Source organism: Eublepharis macularius, chromosome 1, assembly GCF_028583425.1.
Source record: "Eublepharis macularius isolate TG4126 chromosome 1, MPM_Emac_v1.0, whole genome shotgun sequence".
Taxonomy (NCBI): Eukaryota; Metazoa; Chordata; class Lepidosauria; order Squamata; family Eublepharidae; genus Eublepharis; species Eublepharis macularius.
Window position 1 is genome coordinate 178020181 of NC_072790.1, and position 19965 is coordinate 178040145.

The following is a 19965-nucleotide window of genomic DNA, read 5'->3' on the forward strand; positions in this document are numbered from 1 at the left end:
AGTTAAAAGGGGCATGGAAGGGGTGAAAGGAAATCATGTTCAGACTGAGTAAAAAAAATAATAATTAAGGATTGCCTGAGCAAACTATCTTGATTTAGGATGAGTTTACATAGCTAAAGATTCACAACGGTTTGTCTCTCTTATCTGTATTCCACATATGTTTGTATTAAAACCTGCAGGGGTGAAATAATTTCTGACCACAGCTTAGAGGCCTCATTTTACTGTACTGTTATGTTTTTGCCCTTTGCTGGTTTTCCTCTGTGGTTGGTTGCTCTTATTTTATTCAGTAGGAATTGGTGGGGTTTCTCTCAATCTATTGTAGATTATTTCCCAAAGAGTAGTTTCTTAGGAGGTTTCTTTCTTTCTCTGATTTGTCTGAAGAGAACTAATTCTAGTTCTGTTGATTGTTTAGCTATCTGAAGATTATAATGCCTAATTCTTTATTCTGTCACTAAGAGTCTCTCTACACGAGACATCTTACACGTGTTGCTCAAGTGTAGGGAGACATTAGCCAGAAAGTATAGTTTAAAAAGAGCAGAAGGCGCTGTCAATTTCACCTCTCTACAGGAGGGTAATTTAAAAAGACAGAGCTGGGGGAGACAGCTCTGCAGAGGGTTTGTTAATTTCATCTTCACTTCTGGAAGGGAAGGTGAAATTAACAGAGCCTGAAATTTAAACTATGCTTCCCAACTAACATTGCATCTCCCTACACTTGAGCGTCCTTGTGTAAGATGTTTTGTGTAGAGAGCCTCTAAGAGCCAAAACACACGAGAAGAAATACCGAGATTCAGCATGTGTTCTCTTACCTCAAGGTTTGCCGGGTTCTGTAGGCGTCCTGGAAGCTTAAAGTTTAGCATTTACAGAGCAGCAGGAAGGGAAATACAGGCGCCTGTATTTCCCTTCCCCTTCCTGCTGCTCTGTAAATGCTAAACTTGTTCTCTTACCTCAAGGTTTGTTGGGAAGTGTAGGTGTCTTGGCAGCTTAAAGTTTAGCATTTACAGAGCAGCAGCAGGAAGGGGAAGGGAAATACAGCCGCCTGTATTTCCCTTCCTGCTGCTCTGTAAATGCTAAACTTTAAGCTTCCAGGACACCTACAGAACCCGGCAAACCTTGAGGTAAGAGAACACGTGCTGAATCTAGGTATTTCTTCTCGTGTGTTTTGGCTCCAAGTGTCACTGTTAGCTGGAGTGTCACCAGTTGTAAGAGCTGATGCATGCTGTTTTGTGGCCACTGCCTGGCAATAGCCAGCAACAAAGTGCCTTGTACTCTTATTTAGAAAGTATGTACATTTTAAAAGCAAAATCTAACCCAATTAACCAACCACGGAAACATAATTACACATCTTGCTTATGTAAATTCACTCTAGGTAGCATCATGTCCTATAGCAAATGAAACAAAGAACAGGCAGTAACACTTTCCTTCTAGTACTGAAAACAATCATTGAAACTACGTATCATACAAACTACATACAGGCTGATAGAAGGAGCTTTATTCTCTCTCTGCCTCCTGCAGAATGTATTGTTATACAGTGGTACTCACTCCATAGCTAACTCACAATTACCATAAATCAAAACTTAAAGAACCACATTTACTTTAATCCATGGCCTATACTTCTGGGAGGTTCACAGCTTATCTATTCCTCTGGCAGCTGGGGACCACCTGCCAAACACAAGCCCTTGCCCACTTTCCTGAAATAAGGGGCAGGGGCCACATTGCGGAACAGTGTTCAGGAGAGCTACATGAGGTTCCCAAGCCACTGAGTGAGTATTATTGCTATGATATATGTATATCATATGCATATTAAAACTCACAGTCATGGGCCATAGGTGAAGGGCAGGCAAAAGTGAAAAACAATGCATAATTAACACAAAATTCACTGCTATGAGAAGTGGTGATGGCTACTGACTTTAGGACAGCTTTAGGTCTATTAAGGGTTATTAGCCATGATAACCTCCCATGTTTAGAGGCAGCAAACTTTGAGCAGCAACTGTTACCTTTATGTCCTGCCTGTTGGCTTCCTGGTAAAAACTGGCTGGCCACTGTTGAAAACAAGATATTAATAGCCTTGGTCTGATCCATCAAGGTGGTTCTAATCTTCTCTATTCCAATATTGTTTTGCTTTCAGGGGGAAATCTGTTATACTATTAGTCTTCTTATCTCTAGTGTCACCAAAAGTATTTTTTCCTCCAAATCTGTGTGTGTTTGCTTTCAGTTTGTTAAAAGTGTGACCCATCACAGACAGGATTTGTTCAGACATGTGGCTTTTATTGAGTAGTTACTTTTAATTTTTTGCATGATAGTATAAAAAACCATATAGGTTTATTTAGTAGTGGTCAGTAATTTGATAGTAATTTTAAAACACATTTTAAAATTACAGTATTATATGAAATGCCACTGGCAACCCAGAACAAATCCTGCCTTCTCTGTGTCCCCCAGAAACACCCTCCTTCTTATTATGCCAGTTCTTCTCTGAATCCCTACAGACTGCCACACTACTCTCAGAGCCTGAGCAAACTCACGGTAAGATCCCAAACATGACAATATAATCACGCGTGATCAGTTTTTATGCACTGAAATGGAAGAAAATTGGGCTATGTTTAACCACAAAGGTGAAGTAAGAGGAACGGGTTTCAGATTCTAGTATTAAACGATATTTTCTCCTTACCGGTTTAGGTCGTGTTTCCCTTAGAAAAGATTTCAAGTCTCCTCCAGCCATAAGCTCTAGAAGAATAAAGCGTGGCAGTGCTTGCAAGCTAACACCAATGCAGCGAACGATGTTCTGATGGTTAAACTTGCTAGAAGAGAGATTAAGAAACAATGTCAGCTTTGCTATTTGAGCATGGCCTTCTGCAGGTGCTTGCTACAAATGGGCAACATCGACAACTGTCTATACATACACATTATATGTTGTAACTTGTAGCCCCACCTTGTGGAACGGTCTGGTTGATGAGGTTAGGAGGGCTCCCAGTCTCCTGGCTTTCTGCAAACTATACAAGACTGAATTATCCAGGAGAGCATTTTTATCCAGGTACTGAAATGAAATTGTTCAGAAAGATGCTTTGGTAAAGGGACTATTCTAATGTGAACTATAGTACTGCGCATTGTCTATTGCTGTATGTATGTTCCTGCTATATAATTTCTGTATTGTTTAACCTGTCATGTTCAGAAGTTTATGATTTGTTTCAGGTTTGTTTCAGCGCTATTTCAGATTTCTGCAATCCAAACCGTATTGCACTGATTATTGGATGTCACATCCTGTTCGTTGTGTTTGACTTAAACTATGTAATCCATCTTGAACCTCAGTGAGACAAGTGGGCTATAAATAAAAGAAAAAAAAAGAGATTTGCCTGATGGATTTGATACTGATGGTGTGGGTTGTTTATCCAGCTCACTAGGCAATGGGTGGCTAGTCTTAGGGTCTGGTTACTGAGAGACTGAAAAGTCTGGGACAGGATATTTTTACATGAAGGAACTGCAATACTGAACCCCATTTTTAAACGAAGACTGTCAGTTCAAGGGATGGTTGTAATGGCATGTGGAGAAGGTCATATGTGTATTTCTGGCCCTGCAACAAGACTTCATCTACTTATGATACTGAAATCAACTGTTACCTACACTATACATTATAACAACAACAGCATTCGATTTCTATACTGCCCTTCAGGACAACTTAATGCCCATTCAGAGCGGTTTACAAAGTATGTCATTATTATCCTCACAACAATAATCACCCTGTGAGGTGTGTGGGGCTGAGAGAGCTCCAGAGAGCTGTGACTGATCCAAGGTCACCCAGCTGGCTTCAAGTGAAGGAGTGGGGAATCAAACCCGGTTCTCCAGATTAGAGTCCCACACTTTTAACCACTACACCAAACTAGCTCTCAATGGTATTAACAAAAACAGTCTAATCTACATAAAAGCAGGTACAAATTAGTCACCCATGACTTTTTATTCTGTTGTATGTATGTTCCTAGTGGGAAGACTTTAATCAACACACCTGATAATAAGAGCTTCCATGAGGAAATCCAACTCATCTTGCTCTGAACAAACCTCTGGCAAAGTCTAGAAAAGAATCAAGAGTGAGACATGAACAAACTTTCCTTCTCATGGATCTGCAAGAAGACTAGCAAGAAACTCTGTGGTTTCTTAGACCAGATTGGCCACCTTTCTTAGCAGAAATCAGCAGAAAAAGTTTTGTCCATCCATCTCCATACTGAGAGTAGAAATATACATTGCAAATTATCTGGGGATGCTCAAGTGCAGGATATTATGTGTGGTCCTCAATTCCCATGCAGTCTGTTCTTGCTCCGTGTATGTGAATGTTGTTTTCACCAGAACAAGTACTGTAGGCGCCCTTGACTTGCCAATTTGCATTTCTTTAAGGTGTGAAAAAGTGTTAAGATCTGCATTTCAATGAATGGATGTGGAGGTGGGGGACACTGGGATACTTTTACCAGTTGAACAGGAACTGATATTCAACATGTGAATATATTCAGGTGGAACAAATTGAAGTGTGACTGGGCAAGTGAGTGCATGGCAAGTTGGAGGGGGGAACACGTAAAGTGAGGTTCACTTGAGCATCCCTAGGCACTTAGTAATGTGTATTTCCACCAGGTGAAAAGCAGCCTCTATCGATGATTCCTGCCTGCAATACCATCTTCACTGGCATTGTCAAAGCCTAAGCAGGAAAGGAATGAAGATGAGGAAAGGATAGGTGGTATCTGCACTAAGGATTTTCCCACCGCCATCTTCAAATGATGTGCCTGAGAAGTAAAATGTAAAATTGCTGAATAGAGATTCTATATTCTTCAATTCCCCCCAAATGCCATCATCACGAGTGTATTCTCCTTTCTCCCCAAGCACCTGAAAATGAATTCAGCTCTGTTGCTTTCCTTTAAGCAAGTGCCATGCAAGCATTCTAACAATTCATTCTGTTTTCACTTACTTTTACAGCTACTTGCAGGGGACTGGGGTCACTGGGGATTCCAATCACTTGGCCTTCATACACCTCCCCGAAGGCTCCATGGCCCAATCCCCTGGACAAACCAGGACAAGGAAGAATGTTTTAATGTACTTTACATGTAGCACTATGTTAATATTATATACATGGGGAGACTCTCATTCATACATACTGTGAAATGTTCCTATCGGAGGAATTCTGAATTGTGTAAGCTAAAGCCATTTTTAATTTGGCCTTATGATTTTAAAAGTAATTTTAATCTTATAACTGTTTTAGAGCATACTGTCTAGGAGAATTAAGCCAGTTAACTACAAACACATGCAGCTTTGCAAGACAATACCAGAGCAATTAAATGCTCCTGTATTTGTATACATACATACATTGGGACTTGTTGTAGTTAAATCAATGGCAACATCTAGCAAAGATTCCACCTCACTTCATTGCAACTGCAGAATCTATTAATTTTACCTGCTCCCCCCAATTTCCCTAACCCTAGGTAACTTTTCTCTAATTGAGGAGTTCCTCATTGCTTACTGTATGGAAGCAGTCCACATTTTGCTGTAATTACAAAATTCCAAATTAATATTTGATGGCTTTTATTTACTGGATTGTACTCCAACAAAGTATTTGCAAAAAGTATCCTCCATGAAAATGTCTACAAGATAAAAACTGATATTATATTTCATTACGAACTTGCTTGAATAATTTTTTCACAAAATGAATATACTGTCTGGCACACTTGCCATAGACTGAGAAAGCCAGCTGCTGGATAATCACAATACCAACATTGGTCCTGTTTTTAGAAATTGTATTTAACCAACATGATGTAAGATGCCAGTTATATACAACCTTATAATGGCTTTTCTTGAGACTGATAGAGGGAGATGCTGCTGAACCCATAGCGCAAATTCAACTTCATATATCCTCTGTTATTACCTTCCTAGTCATTTCCCCACTTTTCCTCTTAAAGTTATTTCCCTGTTGGATTTGTAGGTCTATTAAAGCAGAGTATATTTTTGATAACATTCCTTTTGTTGATTTATTGCTCATAATAGTTATTTTGAAGTTTGTCACAGCAATCTTCAAGGTCCCATTCCTTATATCCATTGTTATATAATTCCTTAACTGAAAATACCAATTGCTCAGTCAGAACGTTACCGTTACCCATCCTTGATCTGATTTAATTCAACCTGAAGCAGCTGCCTTTTTGTATTACCATGTTAAACCTTACAGTGTTGTATACCTTGTTCCCACTGCTTGTGTGACACTAGTTGAGTCTGAATTTTATGGGGCACTATGAAGGCAATGCTACTATTGGCACTGAGAACCCTTCAGGAAAAGAATCTGCTAGCAAGCAATGTCCCCAGCCCAGTAAGTGACCAGCACAGAACTCTTTTCTGCTGGAAGGCAATGTGTCCTTCCAAAATATTAGCAACCTTCTTTTTTACAGCTTAGGCCAAAGTGATGTATTTTCCCAAGGCCATTTGATTATGGTGCACCACTGATTGTACCCAACCAAATGTGTGCACCATTGAATGTACCCCTCCAGATGTGTGCATTTTACAAGCCAGAGTTCCAAATGGATGAGCTCATTCATGTAGCTTTATGTTGTATCCCAGCCTGATCTTTTAGGATAAGGTAGAATTACAGTCTAAGTCAATGGGAGTCACCTATTTGGCCAATGAGCTACAGATCAAGTCCAAAATATGAGAAGGAACTATTATTGCAGTACATATACAGTTTCCTTTACCCTTCGTGGACTTTTTTTTGGATCTGGTCTGCTGAGCAGATAGCTGCACAGTGCAAAAGAGGCAGTCAGGTTTGCAGGCCTGTCCATATGGCACAGTCTGGCCTTTCCTGCTCCAGTTCAAGTTTGCTTTAAGCCAGCTGTGGTGTCCACTGTGATAGGCTGGCCTCCCATGCTCTAACTAAAAACCAATATGATCATTTAAATGGTGGTGGTGGGATTCAATAGATGTTCTTAATTTCAGATGGGCAACCATGTTATTCTATTGCTGAAAAATTAAACAGGAATCCAGTGGCACATTAAAGAGTAACAGAACTTATTCTACCATGAGCATAAAATCCAATCAAATGAGTAACAGACCACTCTGTATGGGTGAGGACTACTCCTAACTGTTGCTAGATAGGCAAAGAAAAATTATCACAAAATCCGATCAAATGCAGGTGAGTGTAAGATGAAACACAATAAGCAGATCTAATTATAAAAGTGCAGAAGTAGCTGTAAGGACTGGAGCAGCATATGCTATTAGCATCTACAGTAAGTCGGGAACTCCATACCTGGGGGAGGGGGGGGGAAGGGAATAATATTAAACTTCTTGCTGGATCCCAATTCAGCACTTTCATGCTGGATTCTCCTGTTGAAATTCTTTTGTAGGAGAATAGTAACTTTTAGATCAGTAATAAAATTCCCCTGGAAGCTTAAAAATTTCACCCGCTGATTTCTGAATATTGCTCTTTCTAATCTCATATTTGTGTCTGCATATTCTCTTATGCAGGGATTGACCTGACAAATAGTACAACAGTTTGCAGTAGCCCTCACCCACTCTGACTGGACTGTTATTTTTTGAATTATTTTAAACTGGCCTCTTTTTATAACACCTCCCCCAATCAGATGTTCTGCACTTTTTAGTGTGCATGTTTCTGCCTAATGGATGTAGACTTCATACATTGGATGAAGTGAGTTCCAAAAAAAACTTTTGCAGTTCACAATAAATTCTGCTAGTCTTTAAGGTGCCATTGGACTTCTGTAGAAGTTTTGGGTATTTTTGGTGGAGCAATTGCACTTAATAAACACAGGAGCTACAAAGCACAAAAATGGTAAAATATATCTATAACATTGTCACAGGCACTCCGGGAAGGGCAGGGAGAAAGCAGAGATGGAAGGCACTATTTCCTTGCCTCCTGGTGTCTGGCTCCCAAAACAATAGTCTATACACACTCCCAATGTAGCTGCCACCACCTGCCACTTTAAGATCTGAGGCAGAGACTGAAGGACTCACTTCTGTCTCTTTCTCTCTCACCCCACCCTCTTATCCAACCTGGCTGACTTAAGAGCTAGCCTGAACAAAACCAAGTTCTTTTATACCCAAGTGGTACAGGGACAACACAAACAGTCCTAATGCAACAAGTTTTAACTTTATTTGGACAAAATAATAAAAGTGAAGGTGAATGCAATTAGTTGCAGGGGAGAAATAAAGAAAATGGGAGGATTTCATACTCATGGGAGAATGCAAAACACAGAAAACTAACACAACCTGAATGAACTGGTGCCCAAGCTTAATGGCTTACTGTTCATAGATCCTGAGCTATGTCAGTCTGACATGGGCCTATCCTGCAAGGGTATGGTTGCCAACCTCCAGGTGGATCCTGGCATCCCAGAATTATAGATCTCTAGACAGCAGAGATCAGTTCCCCCAGAGAGAATGGCAGCTTCAGAGAGTAGAATCTATGGCATCACATCCATGCTGACCTCCCTTCACACTCCCCCCCCCCCAAATTCCACTCTCCCCTGTCTCTACTTCCAAATCTCTAGGAATTTCTGAACCCAGAATTGGCAGCCCTGTCAGCCTCTAGGGAGGCTCCTCCTCCCTAGATGCTCCTAGCAAAGACGAGTTTTCCCTCAGAGTTGTATCAAAATTGTTATAATTGCACTCCTGTCTGGGGTCAGAGGCTTAGCCCCCAGATTTACCGGGGGGAGGGGATGAGAGGCAGCCGGGGGACAGTTACCCAGTTGCCCCGACAGACACCCAGGTCCCAAATGTGCCGGCAACAGAGGGGTCAGACGGGGCAGGTGGAAGCCAGCTAGCCCCACCCTTCGGTGGGAGGCTAGGATCCCAGGCAGGGTGAGGACAACCAAGAGGGGACCAGACCAGAGGGGGAAGGCACAGGAAGCAGGGACAGCCATCCATCAGCAAGGCAGCCAGCAACCTTACCAGCAGTGGAGGAAAGGCAGCACAGGGCCACGCCCCAAACTGCAGGCAGGCTAGAAGGGCTTAACAAGGACCAGGTGAGGCTGGGAGCAAAGCAACTATGGGTGGGGCTGCCTGAGGCAATCAGCAAAGAAAGCCTGGCAGCCAGCAAAGAAGGCACAGGTGTGGCCGCCCAGAGCAGCCAGGTATGGCTGCCTAAGACAGCCAGGGCCGAGGCTAGAGTGCTGGGAGGCAGGGCTGGCAGGTTGGAGCTGGGGATGGGTGGATATAAGGGAAGTCCACCCACAAGGTGGGGTGGGTTGTGTAGGATTGTGGTGGAGGTTAGGAGAGAGAGGAGCTGGAAGGAGGAAGAGTAAGGAAGATGAAGGAGAGGAGGAAGAGCAAGCTGGGAGGTTTTGGAAGGCAAGAAGTAAGGGGAGGCAGCTGGGGCTCTGTCAGGTTGAGCAGGCCTGCGAGTGGATTGAGAGGGAGCAGGGTGATGTATACCCCACCTCATTCCACAGAGTGAGAACCTGCATGGTCCCTGATGGCTTCCCAAGATCAAGGTCAGGTGTGCTGGTGTCCAGCATAGCAGCGCCCATGGCAGAACCTGACAACTCTCTTGCATGGACAGGTGCTCTTTACCTGCTCTGGCAGATTCTAAGCCAATCCGTTGATTCCATCTCTCATCATAGGGCTTTGTGACTTTCAGTCCTGTTCCTGTTCGTACTAGAGAGGCTGTCCAAAGCAATTGCCTGATTTTGGAGCTTAATTAAAATGGAATCATGGGGACCAGAATGGGACTCATGACAAATGTGAACTCACACTCTTCATACCTGAAACTATTATTTTTGCTTCTATAAAATCCCTAATGTATTTCAAGTTTATGACCAGTATGAGTTTAAGAATTCAGCAAACCGTATTCGATAATCACTCAGATATTATCTTCCCTATCTGGGTTGTTTCTGTTTTTAATGGAAAGAGCCCTTGATCCATGTCTTGCTGGCTGCTGGTACTACCAGCTTGGTGATAGAGTGCATGTTGAAGGCAAATTGAAATCTGCATTCCCTTCAAAGTAATGCAGCGTTAATCAGGGGTCATTTCGTAGCAAAAGAGCTGGAGGAACGCATTAGCATAACTCATTAACATATGCCATGCCCCTTGACATCACCGGAAATGTGTCATTAGCATAACTGATTTGCGTATGCCACACCCCCTGACATCACCTATCCTGGCTGTTTTGGACTTAATCCTGGCCAAATTGAACCCAATCCTGGCCAAAATTGGGCCCAAAATGGCAAAAAGGGGCTGAAAATGGCTGAAAAGGGGCCCAAAATGGTCAGGATCAGGCCGCTGCTGAGCAGAAGAGTGATCCACCACCCGTCAGAGGCCTGATCCGGGCCGTTTCGGCCCCAATACAGAACGAAACGGGCCCAAAATGGCCAAGAGTCAGGTGGGCGGGGCCACCTGACATGTGACCTCTTTGGGGAACAGCCAGAACTGCATTCCTGTGCATTCCCCCTCAAAATGAGCCCTGGTGTTAATAGACATCCTCCTCCCTTGGAATCAAATCCAAATGTGCATCTGACATGCCCATAATTCCCAGTTTCAACCATGGGTCCTGCAAGAGATGTGTGCTCACAGCTTGGCTGCATGTTCAGATCTACTTAGTGGGATCAGGTTTATCTGTTGCTATAGCAATACTGACTCTATATTGTAGGGTATGCCCTGATTTAGTTTGCAACCAATGTCTTTTTGAGCTGTAAAACAAGAACATTTGTTATGGCGTCCCAGACTCACTTTAGAAAAAAAAAAACATGTCAGGCCTAAGCATTATTACTATAGATACTGAACAATTTTCATAAAGTGGGTTTTAGAATTAATTATTTAAAGAATACAGAAAATGAGCAAATAAATAAATCATGTACCCTGTTAAAATAGATTTTCTCCTGTGTGCTCATTATACCAGTTTTGTGTCACAGTTTATTCCAGTATGTTTGTGTATATATTTAACCTGATGCACGTGCAGCAGTAGCCTTATCGCATGAGAAATTTGAGGGTCTAGCAACACTATGCAGCAAATATAAGTCTTACTGAGTTGACAGCTCTTGAATCTTTTAAACATGTTCTGCTGGGATAGGTAGATTAGGGACAGAGGAAAGGGGACTGTAACCTTAGATTTTACATGGACAGGGATTCATGATTGATTGGGAGTATGGGCATATACGAAAGAACTGGAAGCTTTAAACTTCTAGGAAACAGCAGGAAAAACGATCAAACTAAATACAAAGCACAATACAAAACAGACAGATTTCTCCTAAGAATAACGACTGAGGGAAAACACCACATCAATTACAAAAAAACTAAAAATCTCAGACATGCCCCAATTATTATTCCCCCCAAAAGTACGGAGGAGTTGAAGCTTTCTGTGCCTCAAAAGACCACTCTCAGGAGAAGATGACAGATTTTTTTGTGACGGATTGACTGTTGTCTTGAAAAGCACTTCCTGCTGGGGTTTATAATCAGAATTTATAAATTTGGAACATGGAATCATCAAGTTATTCAGAGGCTTACTTCTCAAGGCCTTTCCAGATCACTAGTTTAAAACCACACTTCTTACTTATGTGTTACATGGGGGGATGCAGGCACTTTCTTATAGGAATATCACATCTTCAGAAAGATCACATTTTCCCAGTATGCAAATGACTTTTTTCCTACTGTGAAACAATTCTTCTCTCAATTACTCTTATATAGTTGCTGAAAAGCCACGAGGCAGCAATGGTCAAGGTTGGTGTTGTGTAATGGCATAGCTTCAGGCTGAGCTAAGGCTCCTGAAGCCTTCGTTACAATTGGTTGTTTCATGCTGGCAGCTACCAATCAGATCTGTATAATAAAGACCAATCACTATACTGGAAATAAGTGTCATATATGCCCCTGCATATCTGCCGTGAATGTATGTGTGTTCTGGCTATGCCTCCTGAGAGTGGGGGAAGTTCTTTATTGTTCCGCGTCTGTTATCTTGCAATGTTTACTTTCTCTTTCTTACTCTGTTGAGCTAGTGTCCTTGAGAGCCAGCCAAAGCTGGCTCTTGGTGTGCTCTGTCTGAGAACCAAAGATAAGTCTATCTTTCTCACTGCTTGTTCTAAATAAGTTTTTTATTCCAACTAACCACCCCTTAACGGTCATCTGTCCTAAGGCAGGAAGATTCCCTATAACTAACCTTGCCAGCCCCATATAAGTCACTTCTGCCAATTTTTCACCTGTCAATACACCCTGTACTGAATGGATCTCTAATAAAGTTACTTCAAGTGCAACACCTGTGTGTTAACTGTGGAGAGCTTGGGGACCCAACTGCCAGGGACTGACATAAGTTACTATGTATATGGTTTAGGCAAACGAAGGATTCTAACTACTTGTTTTGTATTGGTTGTTGCTAAAAAGGGGTGCAGTTTTCTTATGTATAAATTGGCTCCTGTTGAGCCTGGTTTCAGTCTGTGTGCTTCTAGTCTTCAATAACGTTGCTGTTATGAACTGTTAATTACAATACTTAATAGCTGATATCTTGAAGGCAAGCAAGAGTAAGTCCAAGGCACTGTAAAAGCAACTCAGATTGAGGAGCTAAATCAACCTCAGTATAGGTCCAGGGGGAACTCTATTGGCCTCCTGTATCACAGGACTGTTGGGCTCATAGCTAGAGTACCACCCCCTCAAGCCTTCTTCAATAATGGCACTGCAGATCAGTAAACAGCAGGCTACTATATTTCTCCTCCAGTAAGGCACTACAATAGAGTTGCTGGGTCACCCTTGGCAAATGGTGGAAGACTTACCTCACTGGGGGGGGGCACTCACCAGGGACATAATGGCATTGCCAGTTATGTACTGATATAGCCAAAAATATGCTGACAGAACTCCCTATGCACCCAGAAGTAACATAATTGCATAGTTGGGGGAAGTAGGGGCTGCTCTGGCATTTGGGCAAAACTCTATGGTTTAATCATACAGTTTTGCACAAATGCTAGACCATCCCCAGCATCCCCTGGTAACATGCTGACATCACATCAGGGTGCACAGGGAGCAATGTCAGCATGTTGGGATGCTACTGATATCCCTCCAGTTTTCTACCATTTTTCTCTCTGCTGGCCAGCTGAGAGGCAGCAGGAAGTGCCCACCAGCTGCAGAGGATCCCCCACTACCAATGGAGGGGGTGGGGTTTGGTAAGTTATCCCATAATGACAGAGAGAGGATGACATCAGAATTCAGCTGCCAGAGTCTCTTGATTAAGACTTCTGTTGCCTTAACAACAATAACATCAACAAAAACAATTGCACTGCAGTTGTAAACAGCAGGACTAGAACATTTAAAAATAAAATGTTCCTGGATGAAGAAGGCCTGAGCATAATCTGAAGGCTCATGATGCAGCTACATTGTTGAATCAAGGCAGGCAAGGATCTAGTCAATGCCTGCATGCAGGGCTTTTTTTCTGGGAAAAGAGGTGGTGGAACTTAGTGGTGGAACTCAGGACCGCACAATGACATCACTTTGGGTCAACTGGAACAAAGGGGGAGTTTTTTAAAGTTTAAATTGCCCTCATTGAAAATGGTCACATGGCCGGTGGCCCCGTCCCCTGATCTCCAGACAGAGGGGAGTTTAGATTGCCCTCCACGCCAGTTGCACGGAGGGCAATCTAAACTCCCCTCTGTCTGGAGATCAGGGGCGGGGCCAACGGGCATGTGACCATTTTCTAGAGGTACCAGAACTCCGTTCCACCTCATTCAAGCTGGAAAAAAAAGCCCTGCCTGCATGGGAGAATGCCTGGGGACCCTATGTACACTGCTTTACTTCCAAGGAAGAAAGGTGAAATATACGGTCTGCAATAAAAATTGGCTTCCTCCTCTGTGTGTGCTCTCCACCCCACAAGTTAACACTGTCACTGGGAGAAACACATCCTAATTTAAATTAAGTATTTGGTTTTAAATTGCAACTATTGACGGGATTGTAGGGATTTTCATGTCTTTTTATATGTATTTTTCCATCTATCAGTCAGGTTAATAAAATTACTTTCTCAGAAAGTATCCTGTCTTTCCTCCATCTTTCTCTCCCCTCCACCCCAATTTATTGCATCAGAACTGACAGACAAAAGATTCCATGATTTATTTCAGTGTCACTGCAGTCTATGTGAAAAAGGGGATTCCCTTACCAGGGCATATTGGGCACAGGGACTGATGTGGGTAACAGTAGGCCAGATTCTGCTGCCTCTCATGCTGGCAGTGGGAAGAAGCCTCCAGCAGGGATGCCTGATTTCCCAAAATGTTCATGACCAAACAAACACCCCAAATCCCAAACCAGTAACAATACTCCTGAAAAAACGGGATATTGAAAACAGTGGCACACCAAAAATCTGGATCTGAAATAAATGCAATTTTTTTGAAATGCACACCCTTGTGCTCCACATGTCTAATCTCATTTTTTATTTATTAACCTCTTTGCCTTTGTGTGTGCATGTAGTGAGGCTAGTTATATTATAGCGGTTTTTAAAATTATTTATTTAACAAAATTTATATACTGCCTTTCTGCTCTCATGTGGGCCACCAAGGTGGCTAACAAATTAAAACATACATATTAAAATCACATTTTAAAATGATTAAAACTAATCAAAATAACGACAGTAACGCATCACAGAAGCAGTTAAAACCAGAGCTAAAAACCTGCAACAACATAAAAACAACAATAAAAACATGTAAAACAAATCATTGGGAACAAAGGACGAATCATTGAGGAAATGCCAAACAAGTCTCCATGGGGAGAGTGCTCCAGAGTTTTGGTGCCATGACAAAGAAGGCCTCCTTCTGAGTCACCACCCACTTAATCTCAGAAAGCAGAGGTACGCAAAGCAGGGACTCCGAAGATGACCATGGTGGTGGGGTAGGTTTATAAGAGAATAGGCAGTCCATCAGATATATTAGTCCAACCATCTAGCGCTTTGAAGGTCAATGCTAGCACCTTGAATTGTACTTGGAACAAATTAGGAGCTACCAATTGGACCAAGACTGGAGTGATATGGTCCCTACAACCCACTCCAGTCAACATCCTGGCTTGAGATGTTCTTGAATAAAACTCTATTTTATTGTAAACATATAGGACATTTCCATTACAGATTGTTAGTTACAAGAGAGTTTATATTTGTGGTCAGCTTGAAAGCTTACACTTCAGAAACCTTATTTTCCCTTCCTCTTCTATGCCCCCCCCCCCGCATCAACACCTGTTTTGAGTGGCAAACAGTCAATACTGCGCATCCACACAAATCAGAGAAATTCTAAATCAATATAAACTAGTGTAAGTTTCGACTATATTTGGGCGGAGGGTAATTTAGATGTGCAATGTTTACATTTTCAGATGTGCAGTGTTTAACTTTTGTCTCATTCACTCTGGTGGTCTGACTTTTAGTGTGTGTGTATGCATCAAACAGCATAAGACAGGTGACCCCTTTAGGCTGTGAAAATAATATGAAATCAGCTATAACTCCAAATATATAGGCAAGTTAAAATTTTCTAATGCCACTTTACTTGTTTCCCTCAGAGTTGATCCTTAAGAAGGCTAGGTTGCCATCCCTGTTGTTTGGGGAAACAGACTCCTGTGTGCTGCCTTTGCTGATGTCACTCGCATTGCCAGCAATCTAGGCACTGAGAGAATTTCCTAAAGGTCGCTGCACCAGATGCCAGCATTGTCTAAAATCCTGGGCAACTCAGGGCCAATGCCTGAGGAATGTCTGAGTTTTTCCATGAGGGCTTTCTGGATCATCTGCAGGAACCAGATGTTGAATTTCTTTGCCCAATTACCAGATTTTAAAAAAATGTGGAAGACCGACCCATCTTCCATACATTCTCTTTAAAGGCAACTACAGAAGGCTATCTTAACTTCAGAAGCATTTTTGTGTGCTTGTTAATTGCCAGTGTGCAACAAGGGGGAAAAAAGAGAAGGTATATGTATGTATTTTGCTCATGTCCATTGGTGGTGGAGTGCTGCTGCGCTTCTTTTGTGATGGACAGAGAGTTCTGAAAGACTGGTTTACCTTATCAGAGAAATATTTTTACGAGGCACCTCTTTCAGGTCGCTAATCGAAGTGGTCTTTCCTGCAAAGCAATAATTGGGGTTGTAGTCAGTCATAATGGTGGAGGTGCGCAGCTTGCTGAGTTTGTATTCAGGACTCTGTAACTCCATTTGCATGGCTTGCAGTTCCTGATGTTTCCGACGGTACACTAGAAACAGAGCACAATGAAGTGAGTGAAGATGCTGTCTTCTCAATGACCACTTCCCAGAAAGCAACCGTCATCAGGACTCTGGCTCCTTCTCCAGTGCTCACTTTGAGGTTGTTTTTCATAAATGTTGGCTTGAGGCTATTGTAAGATTTCCAGTGTCTGTGAGTTTGAGAAATTCAGAGAAATCTAGAAAATGGCTTGTGGCCCAAGGATAGTTGGACTGTTTGACCAGAACCACTGCATGGTAGCCAACAACAAGATAGCAGGCTTGTGCACTCACCACCTGCTACTGTTGGAAGGGGTGCGTGTAGGGGGAGGAGCCAACCGTGGTCACATTTTGCCTGTTCACATGCTTTTAGTGGTCTGCACCATTGCCCCATGATATTATCAGTCTGTTACCACTAAAGATGCCTGTACAGGGATACAGATGTAGTGTCTGCACTACAAACTGGGGTTGCCGACTCCATTGCTCACCCTTAGGAGTGTCATTTAGGAATGAATGCAGCCCTTCTCCCATGTTTCAGACCACATACAAATTTTCCTCAGGAATATGCATATATTTCAAGTTAATGTCAGGCATATAATGTAACCACCACAAATGCTCTTAATCACCCCCCCCCCAAATTTTCATTGTTTATAGTCTGCCTTTCTCACTGAGATTCAAGGTAGATTACAAAGTGTAAGTCAGTACCATCAATATCAAAGACATTTCAATAATGTACTTCTTTTATCATGTAACTGTGAATCTAAAAGCTGGACCTTTCAGCTCCACGGAGTCAGCAACCCCACCAGCCATGTGACCATTTTCAAGAGGTGCCAGAACTCTGGCTTTTTTTCAGCTGGAACATGGTGGAATGGAGTTCTGGCACCTCTTGAAAATGGTCACATGGCTGGTGGCCTTGCCCCCTGATCTGCAGACAGAGGGGAGTTTAGATTGCCCTCCACTCCTCTGTCTGGAGATCAGGGGGTGAGGCCACCAGCCATGTGGTCATTTTCGCCGAGGGCAATTTAAACTTTAAAAAACTCCTGCCTTGTTCCAGCTGACTCAAAGTGATGTCATTGTGCGGTCCTGGGAATGTGCGTGCACACACATGTGGTACCAGGAGCACTACCTCCCGCTAAGAGTTGCCCCCTGTGCTGGCAACCCCGAGTTCCACCACCTCTTTTCCCAGAAAAAAAGCCCTGGCCCCACTATTAATTATTTGCTCCCTGTTTGAAAACTGGGATGCTGCCCCTGCTCACTACTCTATGGTGGTAGGTGGCAATTGCATGGGCCCCAGCTCCCTTTTCTTCTTGTGAAGTCTGCATCTGAGCACATACTCTAGAGAGCCAATTCATACATTACAGAGATATTTGTGAAGAATCTCAGCAAGTTTTCAAGATAGTTTTCTTTACTGGTTTTTCCTCATTTTTTTAAACCTTGGAAGTATTTGATGTTTTTCAAAGTAACTTTTTATGGATTCCAAGCTTGTCTATTCAGCCCTTGTTTTAACCTTCCAATTTCCCATGAGAGCGCTGCATGCCTTGTGGGAAAATACAGATCAGAATTAATTGGACACGCAAAAAGTTACTTTGAAAAAGTAATTGGAGCTGGGTTTGGAAGTTCCCACAGCTAATTCTTGACTCTGGGCAGATTAACATGGTAGTGTAGTAGTTGGATTATAGGCTGTATTCTATAGAGCAGCATGTCTGTTCTAACAGATAAGTTACTTGGGTGTGCGTAGGTGGAGGTCAGAACAGATGATAGTATGGATTTGAGAGACTATCATCATTCCTTCATATTCTGCCTGACCTTACTCTTGTTTTCCAAGGGCTTGAAATGGAAGTGCAAATGCAGAATTTCAGGGTGAGGTGGAGGATGGGGGAAGCTTTAAGTTGTTTGTAATTTGTTTTTTGTTTAGATCAGGGATGGCTTGATCTGGCTGCTGGAATCATTGTATCTCCCTCCATGGGAATCCTAAATGTCATTGAAAGTATGGGAAAAATGCTTGCAGTTTAGTTGCAAGGTGTGTGTGTGTGTGGGGGGGGGGGATGGCTTAGATCCAATGGAGTGTTTCAGCTGTTTTCAGTGTTTCTTGCCTTTCCTCTCCTGCCCTGAGGGAAGGCATTTTGGGCTGCAGCAGGAGGGGAGAGGAAGGAAAGTCATATTATGTAGGCAGAAACCTTTCTGTCTGCAACAACTCTGCATTCGATCCCAGACAATATACCTTCATAGAATATAGAGTTGGAAGGGATCTTACAGACCATATAGTCCAACCCCCTGCCCAATGTGGGAAAAACCTAAAACATCCTTGTCAAATACTCTTCTTATGAAGTTCAAATACATTTTACCAAATTGTGACTTAGGGCATTTCTGGAAAGGAAAAGGGCCACTACAGGCAAACACTTTCATGTCTTAGCCCCACCCTACCCTCCAAAACCACATATCACCTCTGCACATATGCTATGCAACTGTGAAACTTTTGCAATATGTGATGTCAAATTTTATTATGGCCCTTTATCTGTAGTGGGTTAGATGGCCCTGCATCCTCCGTTCCAAAAATTTCTGAACAAAAGAACTGAGAAGCTGGGCATCCCTAGTTTAAAATAATAGCACGACAAGGAAAGCAAAAAAATCTATTTCTTCTTCATTCATCACTAGTTTTCCTTTCCACAAAGGGAGAATTGAGAGCTATTTCTCCTATTATGATTCAAAGATGTATGCTTCACCAAGAATCACACCAATGTCTTAAGATGCATAAAATTATTAGGGCTGCTCTTAAATCTCTCCTTCCTGACTTGGGGAGGGGCCAAGGCTCATTGGCAGAGCATCTGCTTGGCATGCAGAAGGTCACAGGTTCAATCCCCAGCATCTCTAGTTAAAGAATCTGGCAGTAGGTGATCTTCAGGGACTGAGGCCCTGAAGAGCCGCTGCAATTGTGAGTAGACAATTAATTCTGACCTTGGTGGAGCAAGGGTCTGATTCTGTATAAAGCAGATTATTGTATGTTCATGTGTGAACAGAAAAATGGCATAGAAAGGGGTTTAATTCTTCCATTCATGCATGATTTTGACAACTTATACTACCCTTCTCCTCTTTGTTGTATTTATTATCATTTAAAGCCAATGTATAGTGGTTAACGTTTCAGACAAGGATCTGGGAGACCCAGGTTCAAACCTCACTTGACCATGAAAACTTGCTGGGTGATCATAGTCCGGCCTCTGTCCCTCAGTTTAAGTTACTTCATAAGGCTGTCGTGAGGAAAATATGGAAGAAAGGAGACCAGTATGTGTTGTCTTGAAGTCCTTGGAGGAAGGGTTGGATAAAAGCACAACAGACAGACTGAAATAAAAAAAAGACATGCAATTTTGCATGCCTTTTTTTCCTTCCAAGGCTAATAAAGTGTGTATATGTATGTGTGTGTTTGTGTGTGTGGTTTTGATTGGTAACTGGGCAGGGCAAAGGATGTGGGGATGAATGAGTCAAACCCTCTCTCCTCCTCTTTGTGGGGCTCCAGTCCAAGTCAGCACTATGCACAGTTACTATGTTTTAAAAAAATAAAATGCAAGCAAGATCCTGTCATAGATCTTCTGCCATCCCATCTAGTTAGGCCCTGATATTCAAAGTTATTCTGCCTCTGAACATGAAGTTTCCATATAGCTATTATCACTTGATACACAAGTCTTTCACCATCTATCTACTATTTAAGAGCCAATTTGTGCACGATGTTGAGTTTGAGTACAGCACTTAGCTATGTCTCATTGTGTGTTGCCCATTCACTAGGCCCTTCACATGTACTAACTATCAGCATGCTGCCCCAGCTGCTCAGTGGGGTACAGC

General features: G+C 42.4%; 1 protein-coding gene across 1 annotated transcript in view; it reads right to left on the bottom strand.

The window, feature by feature from the left end:
* Positions 1-19965, bottom strand: part of ALK (ALK receptor tyrosine kinase) — a 941973-nt gene that overhangs the window by 15380 nt on the left and 906628 nt on the right. Inside the window, 4 exon segments of the mRNA XM_054982048.1 lie at positions 2666-2795; positions 3995-4059; positions 4943-5033; positions 15959-16145. Of these exon segments, the coding sequence (XP_054838023.1) occupies positions 2666-2795; positions 3995-4059; positions 4943-5033; positions 15959-16145 (473 nt within the window).